Source organism: Penicillium oxalicum, chromosome V (genome assembly GCF_001723175.1).
Source record: "Penicillium oxalicum strain HP7-1 chromosome V, whole genome shotgun sequence".
Taxonomy (NCBI): Eukaryota; Fungi; Ascomycota; class Eurotiomycetes; order Eurotiales; family Aspergillaceae; genus Penicillium; species Penicillium oxalicum.
Genome location: NC_064654.1, coordinates 936957 through 956032, shown reverse-complemented (window position 1 = coordinate 956032; position 19076 = coordinate 936957). Strand labels below are relative to the sequence as shown.

General features: G+C 51.3%; 10 protein-coding genes across 10 annotated transcripts; 7 read left to right on the top strand and 3 right to left on the bottom strand.

Moving 5' to 3' along the window:
- Positions 1–129: 129 nt before the first annotated feature.
- Positions 130–966, bottom strand: POX_e06428 (uncharacterized protein; the record flags this gene model as incomplete). The annotated part of the gene is made up of 3 exons (XM_050115249.1): positions 130–390; positions 438–794; positions 922–966. 3 exons carry the CDS (start codon positions 964–966, stop codon positions 130–132), a joined length of 663 nt encoding a protein of 220 aa, XP_049967709.1.
- A 1808-nt stretch (positions 967–2774) lies between these two features.
- On the top strand, positions 2775–4182 carry POX_e06427 (uncharacterized protein; the record flags this gene model as incomplete). The annotated part of the gene is made up of 2 exons (XM_050115248.1): positions 2775–3268; positions 3339–4182. The coding sequence occupies 2 exons, from the start codon at positions 2775–2777 to the stop codon at positions 4180–4182; spliced, it is 1338 nt and encodes a 445-aa protein (XP_049967708.1).
- Positions 4183–4707: 525 nt separating this feature from the next.
- POX_e06426 (uncharacterized protein) lies at positions 4708–5142 on the top strand (the record flags this gene model as incomplete). The annotated part of the gene is made up of 3 exons (XM_050115247.1): positions 4708–4803; positions 4896–4927; positions 5055–5142. 3 exons carry the CDS (start codon positions 4708–4710, stop codon positions 5140–5142), a joined length of 216 nt encoding a protein of 71 aa, XP_049967707.1.
- Positions 5143–5853: 711 nt separating this feature from the next.
- Positions 5854–7376, top strand: POX_e06425 (uncharacterized protein; the record flags this gene model as incomplete). The annotated part of the gene is made up of 4 exons (XM_050115246.1): positions 5854–6011; positions 6072–6099; positions 6191–6704; positions 6793–7376. The coding sequence occupies 4 exons, from the start codon at positions 5854–5856 to the stop codon at positions 7374–7376; spliced, it is 1284 nt and encodes a 427-aa protein (XP_049967706.1).
- A 915-nt stretch (positions 7377–8291) lies between these two features.
- POX_e06424 (uncharacterized protein) lies at positions 8292–9137 on the top strand (the record flags this gene model as incomplete). Its single annotated transcript, XM_050115245.1, has 1 exon — positions 8292–9137. One exon carries the CDS (start codon positions 8292–8294, stop codon positions 9135–9137), a length of 846 nt encoding a protein of 281 aa, XP_049967705.1.
- A 540-nt stretch (positions 9138–9677) lies between these two features.
- Positions 9678–11116, top strand: POX_e06423 (Major facilitator superfamily domain-containing protein 10; the record flags this gene model as incomplete). The annotated part of the gene is made up of 2 exons (XM_050115244.1): positions 9678–9746; positions 9839–11116. 2 exons carry the CDS (start codon positions 9678–9680, stop codon positions 11114–11116), a joined length of 1347 nt encoding a protein of 448 aa, XP_049967704.1.
- A 1418-nt stretch (positions 11117–12534) lies between these two features.
- On the bottom strand, positions 12535–14109 carry POX_e06422 (uncharacterized protein; the record flags this gene model as incomplete). The annotated part of the gene is made up of 5 exons (XM_050115243.1): positions 12535–12578; positions 12632–13117; positions 13218–13285; positions 13369–13511; positions 13600–14109. The coding sequence occupies 5 exons, from the start codon at positions 14107–14109 to the stop codon at positions 12535–12537; spliced, it is 1251 nt and encodes a 416-aa protein (XP_049967703.1).
- Positions 14110–15039: 930 nt separating this feature from the next.
- Positions 15040–16918, top strand: POX_e06421 (uncharacterized protein; the record flags this gene model as incomplete). The annotated part of the gene is made up of 5 exons (XM_050115242.1): positions 15040–15156; positions 15241–15425; positions 15489–15568; positions 15680–16060; positions 16128–16918. The coding sequence occupies 5 exons, from the start codon at positions 15040–15042 to the stop codon at positions 16916–16918; spliced, it is 1554 nt and encodes a 517-aa protein (XP_049967702.1).
- Positions 16919–17166: 248 nt separating this feature from the next.
- Positions 17167–18039, top strand: POX_e06420 (uncharacterized protein; the record flags this gene model as incomplete). The annotated part of the gene is made up of 2 exons (XM_050115241.1): positions 17167–17713; positions 17768–18039. 2 exons carry the CDS (start codon positions 17167–17169, stop codon positions 18037–18039), a joined length of 819 nt encoding a protein of 272 aa, XP_049967701.1.
- A 71-nt stretch (positions 18040–18110) lies between these two features.
- On the bottom strand, positions 18111–18994 carry POX_e06419 (uncharacterized protein; the record flags this gene model as incomplete). Its single annotated transcript, XM_050115240.1, has 4 exons — positions 18111–18267; positions 18332–18409; positions 18469–18513; positions 18582–18994. 4 exons carry the CDS (start codon positions 18992–18994, stop codon positions 18111–18113), a joined length of 693 nt encoding a protein of 230 aa, XP_049967700.1.
- Between the last annotated feature and the right edge of the window lie 82 nt (positions 18995–19076).

The window sequence follows — 19076 nt, the reverse complement described above, 5'->3', positions numbered from 1 at the left end:
GGAAACAGTGTGCACTGAACAGCACTCGGCAGTGATAACTTTTCCTGTGTATTGAAGTTGCCCTCGCTCGAACTGGAGGGGCACATGATCTGAATCAAACAAGTCAAATGGAAAACAACACCGAGAACATCACGCCTTCTCATCCTCCTTCACCTGCTCAAAGACTTCCAAGAAGGTCTCAGGCGCATCAGCCCCTTCCACCGCGTATTTTCCTTGAATAGTGAAATACGGTACTCCTGTGACCAATCTCATGGACGCCATTTTAGCCTCGGAATCAACCTCGGCACCGCCCTCATCCGAATCCAACAACTTCTGCACCTCAGCCTTGTCCAAGCCAGCCTCCACTCCAGCCTCCAACAGCACCTTGGGATCGGTAATGTTCTTCTCGTCCTCGAAGTAGGCGCGGAACAATTTCTCCGCCACCCGCGACTGCACACCCCGATCACCGGCGTAGCAGCAGCAGACGCAGACGCAGTCTGCTGTCGCTTGGCCTGCTCCAACTGACCCGCGTACCAAAGCAGACGGTGCGAGTCGCGCGTCTTGCCCGTGTTACCGCCAAAGTTGAACTTGATCCCTTCGCCTTCACCGACGGCAGCGAGACGAGCGAAGATTGCGGCGGTGCGCTCGTGGCCGAATTTCAAACCGTAGGCCTGGGTTTTGTTCACGCCGGGAAATTCGGGGGAGGCAGGGTTGAGGTAGAAGGCGTGCCAGGTGAGGGTAAACGTGTCGTTGGGGTTGTTGCCTTGGTGGGTGAGAATGGCGCGTGAGAGACGACGGTAGCCGACATAGCACCACTAAAGCGTTCGAGAAATCACAAAAGTCAGTTTATACCTCGGTGTTGAAGCTGGATCTCTCCATCTATCTAGTGTGGTTTAGGATGGGGGAGACGCGAGCCTCCGGTCTAGTCGAGGGGTGACGTACCGGGCAGATGGTGTCGGAAATGATTTGGATGTTGAAATTAGTCATTTTCAGAACTAGCTGGTTGGGTTTCCCGGGCACCACGTAAGTTCAGTCGAGATGATCGAGCAAGATGGATGTAGATTCAAGTCTTGGATTTCAGAGCAGGAGCCTGAGGAGCAAGATAGAGTAGGTGTCAGTGGGGATGTACGAGGAAAAAAATATAGTACTCCAAAGCCAGACCGGATATGGATATAGCGGGGGGAATGTACGTCAATAAATCAAATGATGTCAAGCGTCCCGTTTAAATCCCCCGCCGGCTCGAGTCAAGATGCTCCGGTACCTCGTGGCTTATAGATCGCCGAGGCTGAAGCGGCTGTTCATTTGTCAGCAGCGCCTCGGACGGGATCCATCGCTGCAGTCGGAAATCGGCCTGCGGATGAATATTCTCCTTACCTAAAGTGGAGCCAGATGATTGGAAATAAGTCTCTATGGATCTCGAGGCGTTGATGCTTATTTTGTGAACAACGCTATGTACTGTACTTCATTCTTTGGGGGTTAGGAACTAATTGTGCATGTCGTCTGTGCTGAATCTTATCAGATCCACGGGTTCCCGGATGTTTTGAGAGCATCCTTGATTTGCAAACGTGTGGCGAGATGGAAATTTTTCACTCAGTGTTGAGTCGTTGACTCGATGCTATTCTTGGCGGCAGTGCGCACGCTTCGGGGGGTTTTCAGAAATCAGATACACCTAGAATCTGTATGTGGACTGAGATGGTCCCTCACTGTAATGTAAGTCTGGAAACAGCTACAGAAGAAGAGCACGATTTATTGATTCGGCAACCTTATCGGGATAGCTTCACAACCCATTCGTACGAGAACATGCTCCATGTAGGCTTGATTCAACCTTATACCTCTGGCCAAATTGGACCGTCGAGAAAGATAACGCGCTGATCATTTCGAAATCGAGGGATGTGCAGGTGTGACTCAAGTTATCAAATTAGTACACGCGACGCCCGGTGACAGGGTAAGATTCTCCGCTCTGGCACTGGTGACGGAGGAGGAGCCCAGGATACTATAGGTTATTTCTTCGTCTTCATAGTCTGTTGAATTTGGTGACAAAACTGTGACCTTTGCCAAGGCGTTCGTCCGCTTCTGGCTCCGCATGCTAGTGACTTAGTGTCCAATTTGGAGTCCGTGAGAGAGAATCGCGGAGCATAGGGACTGGGAGCATTAAATGAATTCGAGACTAGTCTCCTTGGCGATCTCCTTTCTACCTAGTCTCCGCTATCTTCAACACTAAGCCTTTCGGTGCCTTGCCCATTCAGACTCGAGATGGTTTGGGGGAATACAGCTAGTGTGTTACGATTGATGTAGCGGCTATATACGCTACGTGCGCTATGATCAGATCAAAGTGCTGAGCTCAGAACTTAGTGGACCTGGCTTATCCAGTGGATAGATCAGAATCCACTCAAAGTGAAACAAAGTAGCAAGAGTTGAGCAGAAAACTCGGGCGAGAAAGCGGGCTCAGACTTGAGCAAGTCAAGTCGGTAGGAACTTTGGCTCTGGTCTGGCGTCCATTAGGCTGTCTCGGTGTCAGCCAGGCTGCCCACAGTCCCGTCCAGCCGGGGAGTCTGACGCCCAGTTAGTCAGCCCAAGGCGGTGGGCCTCGGCGCCGAAGGCCCGGGCCACCCAAGAGTCGGGTCGCGTGCCGTGACCCACCGGCTGGGGTCTCTCCCCTGTCAACCCTCCGACCGCGCCCCCGGTATTACTCCCAGTTGATCTGACCCATGCCTGGATGAGATCACCTTTTTCAAATTGACCCTGTTCAGTCTGTTGTGAATTCCTCCGGCACTCTGGCTGGCCCATTGGACTCAATGTCGAAGTTCACCCAGAATAGTGAGACCTCGGACGGACTGGATCTCTCTCCCCACCTTCACAGCGTTCTAGCCGAGCTTCATCGCCGGCCGTATCCGCATGTCCCCAATCCTCCGCGCTGCAACAAACGTGCCTCAGTCGCCCTGATTCTCCGTGTCAAACCAACCCACAACAACCAGCCTGAGCCAGGCCCGAATACTGACGATACATCCCTCCCAATCGAGGAGCGATTACAGACTTTCTTCTCCCAGCCATGGGTCCAACATGGAGATCCCGAGGTACTGTTCATCAAGCGGGCCACACGCGAAGGTGATCGTTGGAACGGTCATGTGGCTCTACCTGGAGGGAAAAGAGATCCTGAGGATCCAGACGACTTGGCGGTCGCGATCAGAGAAACGTCGGAGGAGATAGGCTTCGACTTGACCACGGACGATGTGATCAGCGTTGGAAACCTACCGGAGCGAGTCATTACCACAAGTTGGGGGGCAGAGCCGTATGTCAATGATAGTCCTCAAAGTATAATATCATGTCATTTACTAATCAACCCTGTCTTTCTCTGGCAGAATCATGGTCCTCTGTCCGTACATATTCTTGACCACGCGCAGCGACTGCATCACTTTGAACCTGCAGCCTACAGAGGTGGCTGCGGTACATTGGGTCCCACTTCGAGCTCTCCTGTCCCCTTCCCTACGATCAGCAGAATATGTGGACATGTCTCAACGGTTTGCGCGACAAGGCGGGTATGTCACCCGTCTTGCCGTTCGATCTCTCCTGGGCTGGATGCAATTTTCGGCCGTGCGACTTCTCCCTTCCGAATCACATCTATGCAGAACGACGCCCGACTCTATCCCTGACCGCAAAAACCGCCAATCCTCTCTTTTGTCGCGGCTTAAAGCCTGGACACTAAGTAACCAGGCAGACTCTGGTGATCCCACTCGCCCCCTCCTACTCTGGGGTCTCACACTCGGTGTGTTGGCCGACTTCCTGGATATGCTGCCGCCTCACAATGCAGTGGAATTGTGGAAATACCCAACTTTCACAGCACCCGACCTGCGACTCATCGTGAGTGTACTGACTTATCATCTTCGCAAGCGGAATGCACGTGAAGTGCGAATGGGCCATCGAGCGGCTGAGACCGCGGCCGATAGCGAGACCACGGCACTCCGCGTGACTCATGACGATGGCGATCATGATCCCAATGCTGTGGGAATTGGAGGCCTCGGGGTTGGGCGATATTACGGACCAATCGATCGTCAGGGTGAGGGTACCTCGTACGCTGTGGGCGTCATGCTACGGGGATACTACCAGCGCCTGCGGGTGGCCGTCTGGGTGTTCCTGGCTTGGCGGACGGTCCTTGGTTCTGCGGCAGCATGGACCGCTTGGCGCTATTTGCGCCGGAGGTGGTAGGGAAGCTGCTGCATGCCTCCTTGGATACATATTGGATGAGTACTGTACCTCTGCAGTCTTCTTCTGTAAATCGAGTGGCGAGCTTGAAGATCTGTAATTACATGCATTGATGTATAGAACAAGACCATAGCACCATGTGGATATATTTGGTGTCCTTTCCATTCCTGAATATATATTTGTCCCCGACCATAGTCTTTTCGATTTTTCCGACTTCGCTATTCATACGATGAGGTTGACACTTCATTTTATACATATTGTATTCATCGCCCGAGCAAGTCGCTATTGAAAGCCAGCATGCTGGATCTCTCTTTCTCGATGTATTGGACTGCTCCGGGCCCGTAGCCCATCCCGTCCGTCATCCAATAGACAGTGCTTACATAATCCAAATGCTCCCCACACCCGTGACCGAGTCGATATCGGACATTGGATGCCTCTGCCGTCCTTCCAGGCGTGTCCGCCTTTAAGCTCTGCAAGTAAACACAACCTATCCCCGCTACGGTCGCTTTTAGCATTGGGAATATCACCATGGCTGCAACCCAGAAACTATATCCCCGTGGAACAGTCAAGCGTATTGTGAAAGCACACTCCAATCAGAGTGTCAGCAAGAATGCTGATATCTTAGTATGTTGCATCTGATTATCTGCCCGCGCAGCTAGTTTTATCTTTCGAACGCGCTGCATCATTTCTAACTGGGCGTGTCCTTCACTTTCCAGATCTTTCTGGACTACATGCTTTTCATGCAAGAGTATGAGACTCCTTTCTTTTGCTTCTGGGGTCATGGATCATTTCCAATGAGGCTTCTTCCAAGATCCTCCGTATTGGACTCTTTTGATGCCATGGACCTGTTTCGACTAACCTTTTTTTCTGATCAGGTTGATGCGTGAGGCTTCCATTCGGTCACGCAAGTCTGGTGAGAAGAACATCTCTGCCAACTCTGTTCGCAAAGTCACCGAGGTATGATTGGATCCCCTTTTCCCCTTGTGCTGGTTCGCCAAGTATAGTGCTTAGTGGCACCCATTGACTTTTTTGTTGCTTCAGAAAACCCTTCGCAAATTTCAGGGATAAGGGGACCATGTATACCACATTCTTGGCATACTATGAATGAGGGGGATCGAGTTGTGAAGAGCAATGGCGCAAAGGGAGTAGATTGGGAATTGGAGTTCTTTGGCGTTTGGTCTTTGGCTCAGAAGAGAACGGCTTTTAGTATGCACTTGTGAGTGTGCAGAGTTGGAAGATACCCTAAACTTGGTAATTACAAGAAACTTTGATGCTCAGAGCGTGGAGTAGAGCAATTAGGCATTCAGAGATGTTATGTACTACTCTCTCTCATGGAGTGTGTCATTGACATTGCACATGGAAGCAAAGTAAACACTAGAAAATGTTTGTCCTTTGACCGCGTTGGTCTGATCCGTTTGAAAGAGGCTGAAATGCGGGCAGCCCACCGATCAGGCAAGGGTTCGGGCGACTTCCACCCACATCGATTCAGTGGATCTTCAAACCAAACCGCCCTCCCTTCTCTTCTTTCATCCTCCTCATACCCTTCAACCTTGCCATCTTCATCTGCTTCTTTCGCACAGTGCCACAGTCTGACACGCTTGCACTTTGCAGATTCTACCTCTTTCCCCTTCTTGTCAAAGTTTAGAAGCTGTCACTTGTCTCCCACATTCCATCATGGCAGCCTCCACTACCGCTCGGCAGTCCAGCAGCAGCAGCAGCAGCAAGACCAAGAGACAAACCTCCCAAGCCTCGAGCACTCGCAAGGCTGAATCTGAGAGCCCTGTTGCAGAAAGTAACGGCAATGAGCCTACATACCTGAAGGAGCTGCAAAAGTGCGTATATCGAGACCTGCTGTAGCGCTGTACGCGAAGCTAACTTGAATGCGCCAACAGGAGTTTGCGCAACGCGGTCAAGAAACTGGTATGTGCCCAAGAGGGTTCTCCCTCCGAGTCAAGAGCCATCCTCACTTCTGGTTTCACGTGCTGACCGTATGACATTTTCCCATTAACAGAACGCTACCGCAAAGACCGATGCCATTATTGCTGAGAACCCTGGGAAATCGCTGGACGACTTGGTCACTGAGAAAAAGATCAATGCCGACCAAAAGGCTCAAGTCCTGAAGAAGCCGGTTCTGCAGGCCTCGATTGCACAAATTGAGGAGCAGATTGGCCACTACAAGCAGTTTGCGGCCCAATACGAGGCACGCATCGAAGGTCAAAAAGCGGCTCTGGAGAAGCTTCACCAGGAAGAGCTGGAGGCAGTCCGGGCCAATGCGATCGCCGATGCCACCGAGAGCTCTGCTCGTCTTCTACGCGAACAGCTGCTCACTCTGACCAAGTTCTTGTGCGCTGCGGCCAACATGCGCCACTCCGGCGAGACTGAGTCCCTCGAAAGCCGTGCTTTGGAGGGTGTTCTTTTCCAGGTATACGGTGGCAACCAGAAGGCGGTGGATTCCATGGTCAAGCTGGTGGAAGGGGCGGATGAAAAGGTGATTGGCGTCGAAGGGGACGCATTGGAGATGACTTGTGAGTTTCCGGTCCCATACTTTCTAACGGGCAAATCCTCCAACTACTCTCAAAAGTGTCATGGACTGACATTCATTACTACTTTCAGACGGTGATGTGAAGGTCGCTTCAAACAAGTTCGCACCGGCCGAGGAGACTGAAGCTGCCACTGAGTCCGTCGTGGAGTCCGACCCTACCGTGGCCAACGCTGGCTTGACGGAGGTTCAAGATTCGTCCGTCAGTGCTGAAGTGGCCAACGCCCAGGCCGCCAGCGCTCCCACCCAAGCCGATCAAATCGCACCACCCGCGCAGACTTTGACTTCGGATGCTGCAAACCAAGTGGCCGACACGTACAACCAGGACTCTTCTACGACCGCCGAGGGTTGGGTTGAGGTGCCGCGCGACCCCGCCGAGACCGAGACGGGCTTAGATGCGACTCCGGCCGATGTGAACAACACGGCTGCCACCTCCGTGTCCGCTGCCGCTCCTACCGAGGACGCGACGGCCGCCGTCAAGGGACAGCACGAGGGTCGCGGTGGTGGTCGCGGTGGCCGTGGTCACCGTCGCCCTCGTGGCGGCGATGGATCCCGCGGTCGTGGTGGTCGATCTGACTACCGCGGTCGAGGCCGTGGAGGTCGGGGTCGTGGCCAGTCCAGTGGCTCGCTCGCAGCTGCTCCCACTCCTCGGGAATAGATGCCTGGCACTTGTGGTGACCATGCTCCCAGATATCTCATCATGGAAACTTTTGCCGTGGGCATGGTTTCCAAATAATCCGCAACTTCTACCCTCGCCGCAACGCTGCCAATTCTTACTGTCGTTCTCTTATGCCCCTAGCCTGGTGTTATGGATGATGAACGCAACGAATTTTCTTTTTTTTTATTTGGAGGTTGATTTCAGGCAAGACGGGTCATGGGTTTCTTTTTTGACTGGTTGATCTCCCCCGGTAGAGATCCAACACCCCTCCCCTATTTAATGCCTTGTTTCAAGCGTGCATATTACCCTGATCAGGGTGATCTATTCTCCATGTATTCTACTTTACTTTTAAAACTTATTTTCTTGGGGAGGGATGATCTGGTGGGCGAGAGAGAGCAATGGCGGGTTGGCAGTTCCAGTTCCGATGAGTTGGGCCCTGAATGAAACGAAACACAGACCTACCATGCTTTTCACGGAGGTCTTAGTTGGATATCGTCACTGCTTTGAAATTGCCAAGACTAGACGAAATCTAGACGCCATGCTGTCCCTTCTTAGGACACGATGCGTATTCGACTTGATCGGTAAATTCCCACCCGATCTGCACAAGTCCTTGGGCTCGGCCTTGACAAAAGGGAGCGCACACACTGTCTTTCCGAAAAAGGAGCTCTAGCGATCATCACTCAGAAACCATGTCTCACTTCACAGCTGTATGCAGTAAGTCCGTTAGTCATTTCTCTGGAAGGAATCGAGGAATTAGGGGGAATGCGTCGACTTGAAGCGGATTGCCGGAGCACGAGCGGGCTGAGCAAGTGCCGCCGGTCTTTCTTCTGCTCTTCAAACAGCACATTCCCCTTTTTCCTCGACTCTTGCGCTGCATACCATTCGTTTCACGCCAGAGATTCAACCAAAAACACCATGTTGAAACGATTGAATGCCATTTTTCATAGACCAGGCGCGTCATTCCAGGTCCTATCTGACCTGCACCTCGAAGTCAATCGACAATACCAATCATATGAAGTGCCGGCGTGCGCACCCCATCTCATCCTCGCGGGAGACATTGGACGTCTCTGCGACTATGAAGACTACCGCGACTTCTTGCAAATGCAGACCGATCGCTTCCGGCTAGTATTCTTGGTTCTTGGCAACCACGAGATCTACAGTCAAAGCTATGAATCGGCACTGGAAAGCGCCAGATTCCTGGCGCAGGAAGATTGCTTCGAGGGACGACTGATTCTCCTCCACCACTCGCGCTACGACATGCCCGATTCGCCTGTCACGATCCTGGGTTGTCCACTCTGGTCTCATATTCCCAAAGAGCAAAGGGGGATCGTGGCATCAACCATCCAGGACTTTAAGCAGATCGAAGGCTGGTCCATTGAGGAACACAATCAAGCCCACGAGTCCGATCTCGCTTGGCTGTTGCGTGAGATCGATTCGGTGCAGGTCGCCAACAGAGACAAGCCGGTTGATGAACGACGGACGATTCTCGTCGTCACGCACCATGCGCCGTCCGTCCAAAAGACATCTCATCCACAGTATCAGTATAGTCCGTGGAGATCGGCATTTGCGACCGATGTGCTTTCGCGCATTCCCGAATTGAATAATGTCAAAGCGTGGATTTTCGGCCACACGCATTATTGTACGGACGTCAAAGAACGAGGTGTTCGAATTCTCGCGAATCAGCGTGGATACAAATTTACAAGTGACGACTCGAAGGAGCCCAAGGATGGGTTTGATTTGAGGAAAGTCATCCATGTATAAGGTTGGATCTTTGCAGTCGAGGTCCGACCAGGGTCCAGATGGTTTTTTTTCTCTCTCTTTAGCTGAGCCAGCGACGAAGGCCTCCCCATCCGTATCAATAAGTCCCATACCAGAGGATCTTTCGAGGCCGCTGGTTATAATATGTGGTCTCTTTTGACCACCTCATAATGAACGAGCCATTCACAACATTCGTGTATAGGTCAGGAGATCTGTGAACCAACCGATCTACAACCTTATGCTGAGAAAAGTTTACGCAGTCCCTCCTTGCATGGCATTGCCAATCCCGTGTGGTTCGGCTCCACTGCGGTGGGCTGCTGTCCAAGACTTTTGCCGCCAGCTGTCGTGTGCGACCGACTGCGCAACGTGCCCTGCGAACTACTTTCAAGTCTCGAGAGCTTGCAACAACTTTTCTCCCCCTTTCTGCGTTGGAATTCACCAATTCACCCCTCCATTACCCAGGACTCGACGACTTTCTTGTGGAACAGATCTGAGAAACCATTCATCCTTGGACATTATTCTACACCGGCGCCAGCTACAAAGATGGCCGTCGCTGGCGCCCAGCGAAAGCAGGTCCTCAAGGTGGTGATGATCTCGTTGTTACTGGACCTGGTACGGATACCATAGCCATTCTTCTTTGGCTAGTGCTGCTCTATCGATAATACAGTGGAGCTTCAGCTGCGCTAACAGCACCTATCGCCCAGATCTCTTTTACATTTATTCTTCCGCTCTTCCCCTCGCTGCTTTCCTTCTACCGCGCTCAAGATCCATCTCCCGACTCGCTCTTAAATCGCATCTTCCACTACCTCAACGCATACAAGAATGCCTTTGCGCGCCCCATCGATTCCCGCTACGATATCGTTCTTCTTGGAGGCGCGCTAGGATCTCTCTTTTCTCTCCTTCAGGCCTTTGCTGCGCCTGTGATCGGTCATCTCTCCGATCGCCATGGTCGACGTCGCGCCTTGTTGACCGCAATGATCGGGAACATCTGCAGTGTGGCGCTCTGGGTGTCTGCGCGGGACTTCCGAACTTTCCTCGCGAGCCGCGTGGTCGGAGGCCTCAGTGAGGCAAATGTCCAGCTTGCCAATGCTATTGTGGCAGACGTCACGGACGAATCGCGCCGCGGCGCGTCGATGGCGCTGGTCGGGGCTTGTTTCAGCATCGCATTTACCTTTGGACCCATGATGGGCGCGGCACTGAGTACCGTCGACATGGTCGCTGCCAACCCCTTCATGACCGCCGCACTGGTCTCGCTGCTCTTGATCGTGGTCGAAACCACCTATCTCTGGGCCTGTTTGCCGGAAACCCACCCGCGGTTGACGACTCTGCAACAAGAGCAGTCGACCCCGTCCGAGAAGCAGGCCAAGTCTGGATCGCAGACCAGATCTGCCAAGACCGCTCATCGTCACACGAACAATCCGGCCCTTCTAAACGCCATCCACTTCATGTTTCTTTTGCCCTTTTCAGGATTGGAATTCTCACTTCCATTTCTGACCGCGACTCTCTACGCGGGTACCAGCACCGCCAGTCCCGCCGCCCTGAATGGTCGTCTTCTTTCCCTGATGGGTCTGATCGCCTCACTTCTTCAAGGGACGGTCGTTCGTCGTCTCCCACCCCTGGTCACCGTGCGGGCCGGCGTCGTCGCCTGTGCCTTGTCCTTCTTCTGTCTCGCACGAGTCTCATCTCCGTCCGGCCTCTATGCTGCCGGTGGCTTATTAGCAGTGACGAGCGCCACCGTCGTGACTGGATTGAATAGCCTGGGTAGTCTGGAAGCGCATGAGGCAGACCGCGGAGCTGTCATGGGCCGACTTCGTGGCTGGGGACAAGCAGGACGTGCGGCGGGCCCGATCCTGTTTTGTACATTGTTCTGGTGGGCTGGGCGTGAGGCGGCTTACATTGTTGGTGGAGCTGCCATGTCAATTGTCGCTCTGTTGGTCTTTTTGTTGGTCAAGTCTCCGTCACTGCGGGTCAAGGCGGAGTGATGTTCTGGGAAAGAGGTTTTCTTGAAGATGTGAAAAGGCCTTTCTTTTGCGGTACCTGCTGGACGGGACTGCTGAGATACGGGTAGTGAGCATTTTGATCAATACTTACAGGGGGCTGCTCCTGTTTTCTTTTCTTTTTTTTTGTGTTTCCTTTTTCCTTTTTTTTTGTGGAAAAAAAAGGGGGAAGATTTCGCGTAGATCTGCCCAAGTCAATATCTATTAATCAATTGTTCTTTACACTCTCTGTAATTTTTGTTGACTGGCCTAGTGTGAAGGGATCGAGGCGAGAATATTTCCACCGTTCGCAAGTTTACGGTATCCCGGCTTCTACTACCTACTGAACCTCCCAAGTCCCAAGTCTAGAATCGACCTATCGGCGTGATCTAGCAATATATTCAGCAGATTGCCATGAATTCAGACCACTTTGGGGTGAGTATCAATCCCGAAGCTAGTAAAGCATGCCATCTACCTAAAGAGCTTCCATCTGAAACCTGGAAGTTACATTGCCTAGACCCGGGCTGTTGGGTACTCGCACAACACGAATGTAACTACTCTAGACAGACAAGGCAAGCAGAACAACCTCTGACGGGCAGTCTGACAGGTCCTCGGTGAGCTCAAGCAGATTACCTGCTTGAAACAAACTAGGACAACGTTTTTGATTTCAAAGGATATGGTATGTATTGACCTTTTGCTGGATGATTAGGTTCAAGTCTATTCCATTCTATGCTAGTACAGATAGTTGATGACTGGTACACCCATGCAAGATGAATACTGGGCAGTTCTGGATTGTGATTGAGGGTATACCGGCGAAGTACATACTCAGTAATTGATTGATCCGGGGGTAAATTTGAAGTTTCTCGGGGGGTAGTTCTGTCGAGATGAAAGTCGGCGTGTGAATGGTTGGAACTGTCTTGGTTTGGGGTTGAGATGGATGAGAGATACGTACGGGATGGATGGGAGTGGGTTATGATTAGGCGTTGGTTCAAGATGTAGATTCAGAGATATTCAAGTGATTGAGAAGACCTACTAGGTAAGATAAAACCGAGGAGATTGGGTATTTCCAGATAGTGAAGAGCTTGGACCGGTGCTCGATGGCAGGCTCTATTGACTATTCTAGAAGGGGTAATTATTAGGTAGAAAGGGCGTACATACTAAGTACTCCTTTACTAAGCCGATGATGTCGCTTTGCCCCAGGCATGAGTGATTGTACAGCGCCCACGTACCAATCTTCCTATCCTTTTCAATCAGTCGTGTGCGCAGTTGTTCTTGAACTAGAATCCGATCATTATCTCTCGGCTGCTGAATACCAACATGATTACGGTGCAGTGCACACCCCCACGATCCACTTGACTACTCGATGGACCGGGGGTTGTGGCGAGCCCATCTCTTTTAGGTGTAATCACCGACGGTCTACCGTCTTAGTGCGACGGATGGATCGACATCCGTCGATCCTCGTGCGTGACTTTCATTGATCAGAATCCCAATGTCAAAAGTACAAATTCTCATTCTGCTTACCTCCACGGGGAGGTTCTCGGCCTTCAAATTCCACCGTCACATCGACGGTCCGGAGTACAGCCCCCTTGTCTTCGAATCCCTGCGTCAAGCCCCGTACACTGTCCGTCTCCTCCGTCTCACTCAAATTTGACCGACTGCCACCTCGTCCATGATACTTCAAACCTCGACTTGAGCGAGACGATATCTCCGTCGTCACTCCGGTCTCCTCTCCCCAGCCGTTCCACACGGATCGCCATCCGCTGCTCCGGGTCGTTTGGCGTGATTCCGACCGAGAGTATGATTCTTTGGGCGGCTTGACCGAGTGTCCTGCCAGAGAATTCTGAGCCTTGGTCTGCGTCGTGTCAAGCTCGATACTATCGGGGATCTGAGTTGTCGTTAAGCCCGAATGCAGACCGGCGAAGATGTGATATAGGGTCGGAACGCATGCGGCGATAATGCTGGTGAGCATCATCATCTGGCCAACAATTTCCCAATTGGCCATGTCCCCTGTGTCAAAGTTAGATTTCTCGTAAATCATGGCGATCGAGGGGTGGGAGCCTCGTGGTTGTCGGGGGAGAAGAAAAAGAAATGGGCATCGGCGACGAACATGAGAGATCCTCTGAGTGGATAAACGATGGGACGAGGACTATGTGGGCGATTCCCAGACCCAGGACACTGCTTCTCATTAGTATGTCCATTCTCCTCTTGACGATTCTCGTAGCTATGTATGGAGACGAGATTTGCGCTGAAACGAATACCTTAAGCGCGACGAAAAGGCGCACAGGATCTTCACACGCTTGGACCGGGCCATTTGAACATTCTGCATCATCAGAAAAGGTTGAGCCGCAATGATTGCCTCGGTCAAAATGTTCAAGGTTTCAATCGGATAAAACATAGCGCCCTATGTGAGATCAGAAAAAAGGCCCTTTTGCTTTGCTCCCTAGGTACCCTCCGTGCTTTTAGGCCTCTACCCTCGAATCTGTACTCACCTTGCCAGCGCATCGCTCTGGAGAATATACCCACGGATCCGGCATTTTGCATTGAAAGGCGATGCTTAATATTGCAAACACTGACCAACCACCCACCAAGACCGCCGAGGCTACGCAGTGGCGACGTAGTTTGGTACTCGGTGTCAGCTTCCAAACCAGTAGGATGTTCGATATTTTTGACAAGCACATGACGAGGACAAAGAGGATGTGCGAGGCAAATGCAAATTGACTCCATTTTTGAATATCGCCCTCGTCAAGAACACTTTGGTGTCTCCCCAGCCCATGATGAATGGCCTTTTGTAATGTGATGACCTGGACAATGGCCAGAACCAGAGCAATCCAAACGGGAGTATTGACTGCCGTCCGTCGTTGCTTAAAGTAGATTGTGGAGGCCAACTTCGCCAGGACAAATATCGTTGCTGCGATCGCAAAAGACACCGAAATCAACGTGATGATGGCTCCATGATTGTCGCTCGATATTGTTTGAAACGGTGCCTTTTGGTCGGTCATTGTGGAATCATTTCCATGTCACGATAGTTTGAGAGTTGTGGATGAGCGTAAGTCTTCCACTTTAAACGAAGATTTCCTACAGCATCTTCCACACTCTGAGGAATATTTGCTTATTGTCATCTTCAATCTTGCCTTGTGAGAAAAAAAAAAAAAACTCCGTACCCTGGTCTATTCACTTCCTCAGGTCCGGCCCCCGGTTCATGTGGCCCCCTGTTCATTTTCCATTCTCGTCTGACCGGCGCAGGTTTAGAAAGCTAACTCACAACACCATTGTCATCTCTAAACAGAGGCATTGTGCGCATGTATTTGATTTTGCGCAGGAATAGTATGCTTTTATGATCAGAGACCCCATTGATTGCATCTCCCTTCCTTTAATTACTCTCTGTCCAAGAGACCGACCAACCCAGAGCCAAGAGCAATCTTTGGGGTATTGGATACTCGACACACACGCAGTGCCTAGCCGCTAGTGACTCGACCGGCTCATTCGCTTACGGCGCATTGATGCAACCCTGTTAATGAACGATCAAAACGGAAGCTGGGCCGCACCGCTGCGACTGGGGTAGAAAGTTCTTCGCCTCTGGTGATTCTTCGTCGATTGGTTGGACTGGTATAGCATGCTGGAGTCGAATGCAAGTGGCACGGCCCAGCGCCGAAGCTAGCCAGGATCTTTCTTGACGACGTGCGAATGCACGCATGCAAGTCTTTGAACCGCTTGTTTTGAATTGAGTATGCAGTGGAAATCCCTGTCGGATCCTTGTTCTTCGACAGCGAAGAGGCAAAATGTACTATCGCGTACTTTTGGGCTGGATTCTGGCTCAAGGCTAGTCTCTCTTTCTTTTTCTCTCACTCGGTGCAGCTTTAGATTCTTCCTTTTTCTTTTGTCTTCTTGCCTCTCACACTCAGTTGAAATCCTCGCTCACAAATTCCATCATGGAAGGAGACATCGAGCTCAAGAATGGTTCGGCGCTTCGTGTAGAGCCACTCGCAACGGGAAGTGCGAATGATGCCTACGGGAGCGTCACCTTGCGTCAGAAAAACCAGCTTGATGTAAGTATTTTTCAAGATACCGTTCGATGCTGTGGAAGTAGACGGGACAGACTCTAATCTTTGTCTCTTCAATTTTTTCAACAGAGATATATCAATTTCTTCTCATCCGTGGCATTCTCGACGTGTCTTCTTGCTTCGTGGGAGGGCGCTGGTGGCAGTTTGCTCTCGGGACTGTTCAACGGCGGTCCTGCGGTGATCGTCTACGGGATTATCCTCAGCACTATAGGAAATCTCACAATTGCCTGTTCTCTTGCGGAGCTCGCTTCTATGTATGTGCCTAAGCCCAGAGCTGAGAGTACGCTAGTGCTCATCGCTTACCGTTTTGCCTAAAGACATCCGACCGCAGGCGCCCAGTATCACTGGACTTATTTTCTTGCGCCTCGAGGCAAGCGATTTCTCAGTTTCTTTCAAGGTGAGCTTGTTTGATTTCTCAAGACCGATCGAGTGTCTTTTCTTTTTTTTTACCACACACACACACACACACTCTCTCTCTCTCTCTCTCACGAATGCTGATCATACCAAGGATGGGTGACTGTCTTTGCATGGGCTGCCGGTAGTTGTGTAGCGCCTTTCTTCGTTGGAAATCAAATCCAAGGCCTGGTGGTATTGGCCCATCCAGAATACGAGCTTGTGAGATGGCGAGGCACTCTTCTCATGTGGTTGATTGCTCTTGTGCCGCTCACTATGAACGTCTTTGCCCGTCGACTGCTCGGAAGTATTGAGATCGTCGCCGGAATCATGCATGTGGTCTTTCTGCCCGTCACGATCGCGGTGCTTGTCACTTTGGCGCCTCGAAACCCGGACGAGTTTGTTTGGAATACTTTTGTCAGTGGACTGAGTGGCTGGACCGATCCTGGCGTGGTCTTTTCCATTGGACTCTTGGGTGTCCTCACCCCTCTAGGAGGTACGTGGCCAGTGCCAACTCACTATTTGATATAAGGCACAATCAACTAAAGACGCTCTACAAACAGGAATCGACGGTGTCATTCACATGGCCGAAGAAGTCAAAAACGCCAAGGTCGTGATTCCTCGTTCCATGATCTGGGGCACTTTGATCAACGGAGTCTTTGCATTCTGCTACCTGATCACCATCCTTTACTGCATGGGTGATTACACCGAAGCGTTGACTACACCGACGGGATTTCCAATTATTCAAATCGCCTACCAAGCGACGGGGTCCAAGACAGTGACCTTTGTGTTGATGGCTCTTGGAATGATGCCCGGCTGGATCGCACTCTTCAACAGCTACGCATCCGTGACACGACTCACCTGGGCTTTTGCTCGAGACAACGGCCTGCCCTTTTCCGACTTCTTCGCCGTGGTCGATTCAACCTACAAGATCCCCATTCGTGCGCTCTGTCTAGTGGCCTCGTGTCTCTTTGGCCTCTCCTTCATCCAGATTGGATCGACAGCCGCCTTCAACGCCATTCTCTCTCTAGGAACCCTCGGTCTCTATATTTCCTATCTGATTCCTCTCGTGCTGCTCGTCTACAAGCGCTTCACATCGCCTCGGGACATTCCACAGGGATCTTTCACCATGGGGAAATTTGGTCTTGCGGTGAACCTGGTGGCTATTCTTTTCACGAGCTACTTTGTGGTGTTCCTCCCTTTCCCACCATCTCTGCCGGTCACGGCGGAGAATATGAACTATGCCGGACCGGTGCTTGGCTTCGTGATGCTCTTTGCCTGCGTTGACTGGGTTGTTCGTGGACGACACAAGTGGCAAGGCCCGGCGCTCAGGGCGTATGGAAGGGAGGATTAAATGTATGATGTTATGATTATTTCTCTTTTTTTTTGAACGTCTTTCTTCTGCGGGTGGCATGAAGAATGAGTGTATTCATATGAGGAAGGCACCCCTGTGTGCGGGATAAACAACAGGACTTCTTCACCGTTGCAGCTTACTTTGATACTGCTGACTTTCTTTTTTTCATCAACGATTCAAATTAATACATTTCTATCAGACCCTGAGCTTGTAACTTTTATCAAGAGGCATGTTGTAGCTGCCTCATCATGGCACTCACAGTCACGTACGGGTATAATGGGCCCGCCCTCCTGCTCGAACCTCTCCCTCACCTCGACATTTCAGCTCGCCGCACAGTCAGACATGCTCTTCACCAGATTGAGTTCATCGGAGCTTTGCGAAAATGGATCAATTTCAACACAGAAGTCGCGCACACCTACAACAATCAGACATGGAACCTGCGCAAAATAGCGTCCAAACTGACGGCCAATTCACTCGCCGGTTCAGTTCACGAGGAGCAAGTGCTCGTGAGCGACGAGCGTGGCGTGCAAGGCAGACTTGAGGGACGGGCAGGAACAGCTCTGGGGGCTGTATTTGCTGCTCAAAACCATGATCTCAAGTTTGGGACCTCAAAGGGCGCTTTGCCTCCATATCCAGGATACAAAATGTCCCCTGACTTTGTGCTTGTGACCTCAGCTCATAAAGCAAAGGTTGTGGGAGAAGTCAAAGTGCCATGGATTTGCGAGCACAACCTTGACAAGTTGATCATCGAATTTGAGTCGGGACTAAATGTATACGGCTTTCGGCATGTACTCGGTGAGTTTGATGAGCTGTTAGACGGAATAACTGTAAGCTGACGCACAAATGTAGGCCAGATTGCAGAGTACATGTTGGAGTTCCGACTTAAGTATGGGTTCCTGACTACATATGAGCAAACAATCTTTCTTCGAAAGGTGGAAGTCGGCCGATATTGGGCACTGGAATACTCCCCGGTGATTCAAAATAGCGACAATGGAACTTTCTCAGGCAAAAGGGTTTCATTGTGTCAGAGTCTCTACCATATTGGTATATTGGCCCTCGCGGACTCGGACTTCGACACTACCCAAGGCATGCGGACTCAGAAGTGGACAGTGCCGTTGTAGTAAAGCAACAAAGTCTCTTCACCGAATATCACATGGAAAAGAGACCAATATTAATTCCGATACTTCCTCGACTACCACTGCCAGCGTGAGGTATCTCCATCCCAATCACTATCAAATACATTCGTAGAGGGCTCTGGCTTGGCGAGTTCGAAATGCGCAATCCACTTGGCATCAAAATGTATGGGACGCTCGAGCTTGCCGGCCTTACCGAATGGTCCGATAACGTAGCTTTTCGAAGTAAGTTAGCGGACTTGTCGCCCTGTGGCCCTGAGATCATCGGACAGGAACGTACAGCTTTTGTGCCTCCCGGTGCCAAATGAGGCAATGTGCGCCACCCACACGGGGGCCCCATCCATTCTTGTGCAGTTTGCTACAAAGTTGACAGTAATTTAGACCCCAATATCGAGCACAGACGAAGAATTGACTTACGATATAGTTTCGAGAAAGGCCAAGCGAACTTGCTCCCTCTCGTGGCTGTCAAGAGCCCAAAATGGTTCAGCACCATTACTGTCTCCGAGGCGCAGCCCGGAACGATCTCCCACACAAGCCAGATCATGAAACCACCCGGCACGAGCCCTGAGCGATCCTGTTTATCAATCTTGTATCCGAGAAGCCGTGGTGTCTCGGTCGAGCCCTTTTCAGTGAGATCCAAGTAAGCGATCAGCTCCCTAGGATGGTACATTGTGGCTTGTTGGCTTCTAGTATCTGCATCATCCATTTCAGTCTTCCGGTGGGGAACTTGCATGTAGATGCGCATGAAGGCCTTTCTACTCCGGGTTTTGGGATCGCAGCACAGGTATCTGGCTGTTGCGAAAGAGCGGGAACCATTATCATCGTGCTCCTCCTTGGTCACCTGATAGTCATGCTCGTTCACTTTTTCGAGAAGTTCCCATCGCGACGGGGCAGGTTTGTCAAGGGAGATAATTGCCCCAGGGTCAAACCCTTGCGGAACCATTGGGAGTATGAGGATGACATTGGAGGCGCGTTGATTGTTTTAGAGATGGTCGAAGGTGTATTGACGTGAGGTTCTTACGTGG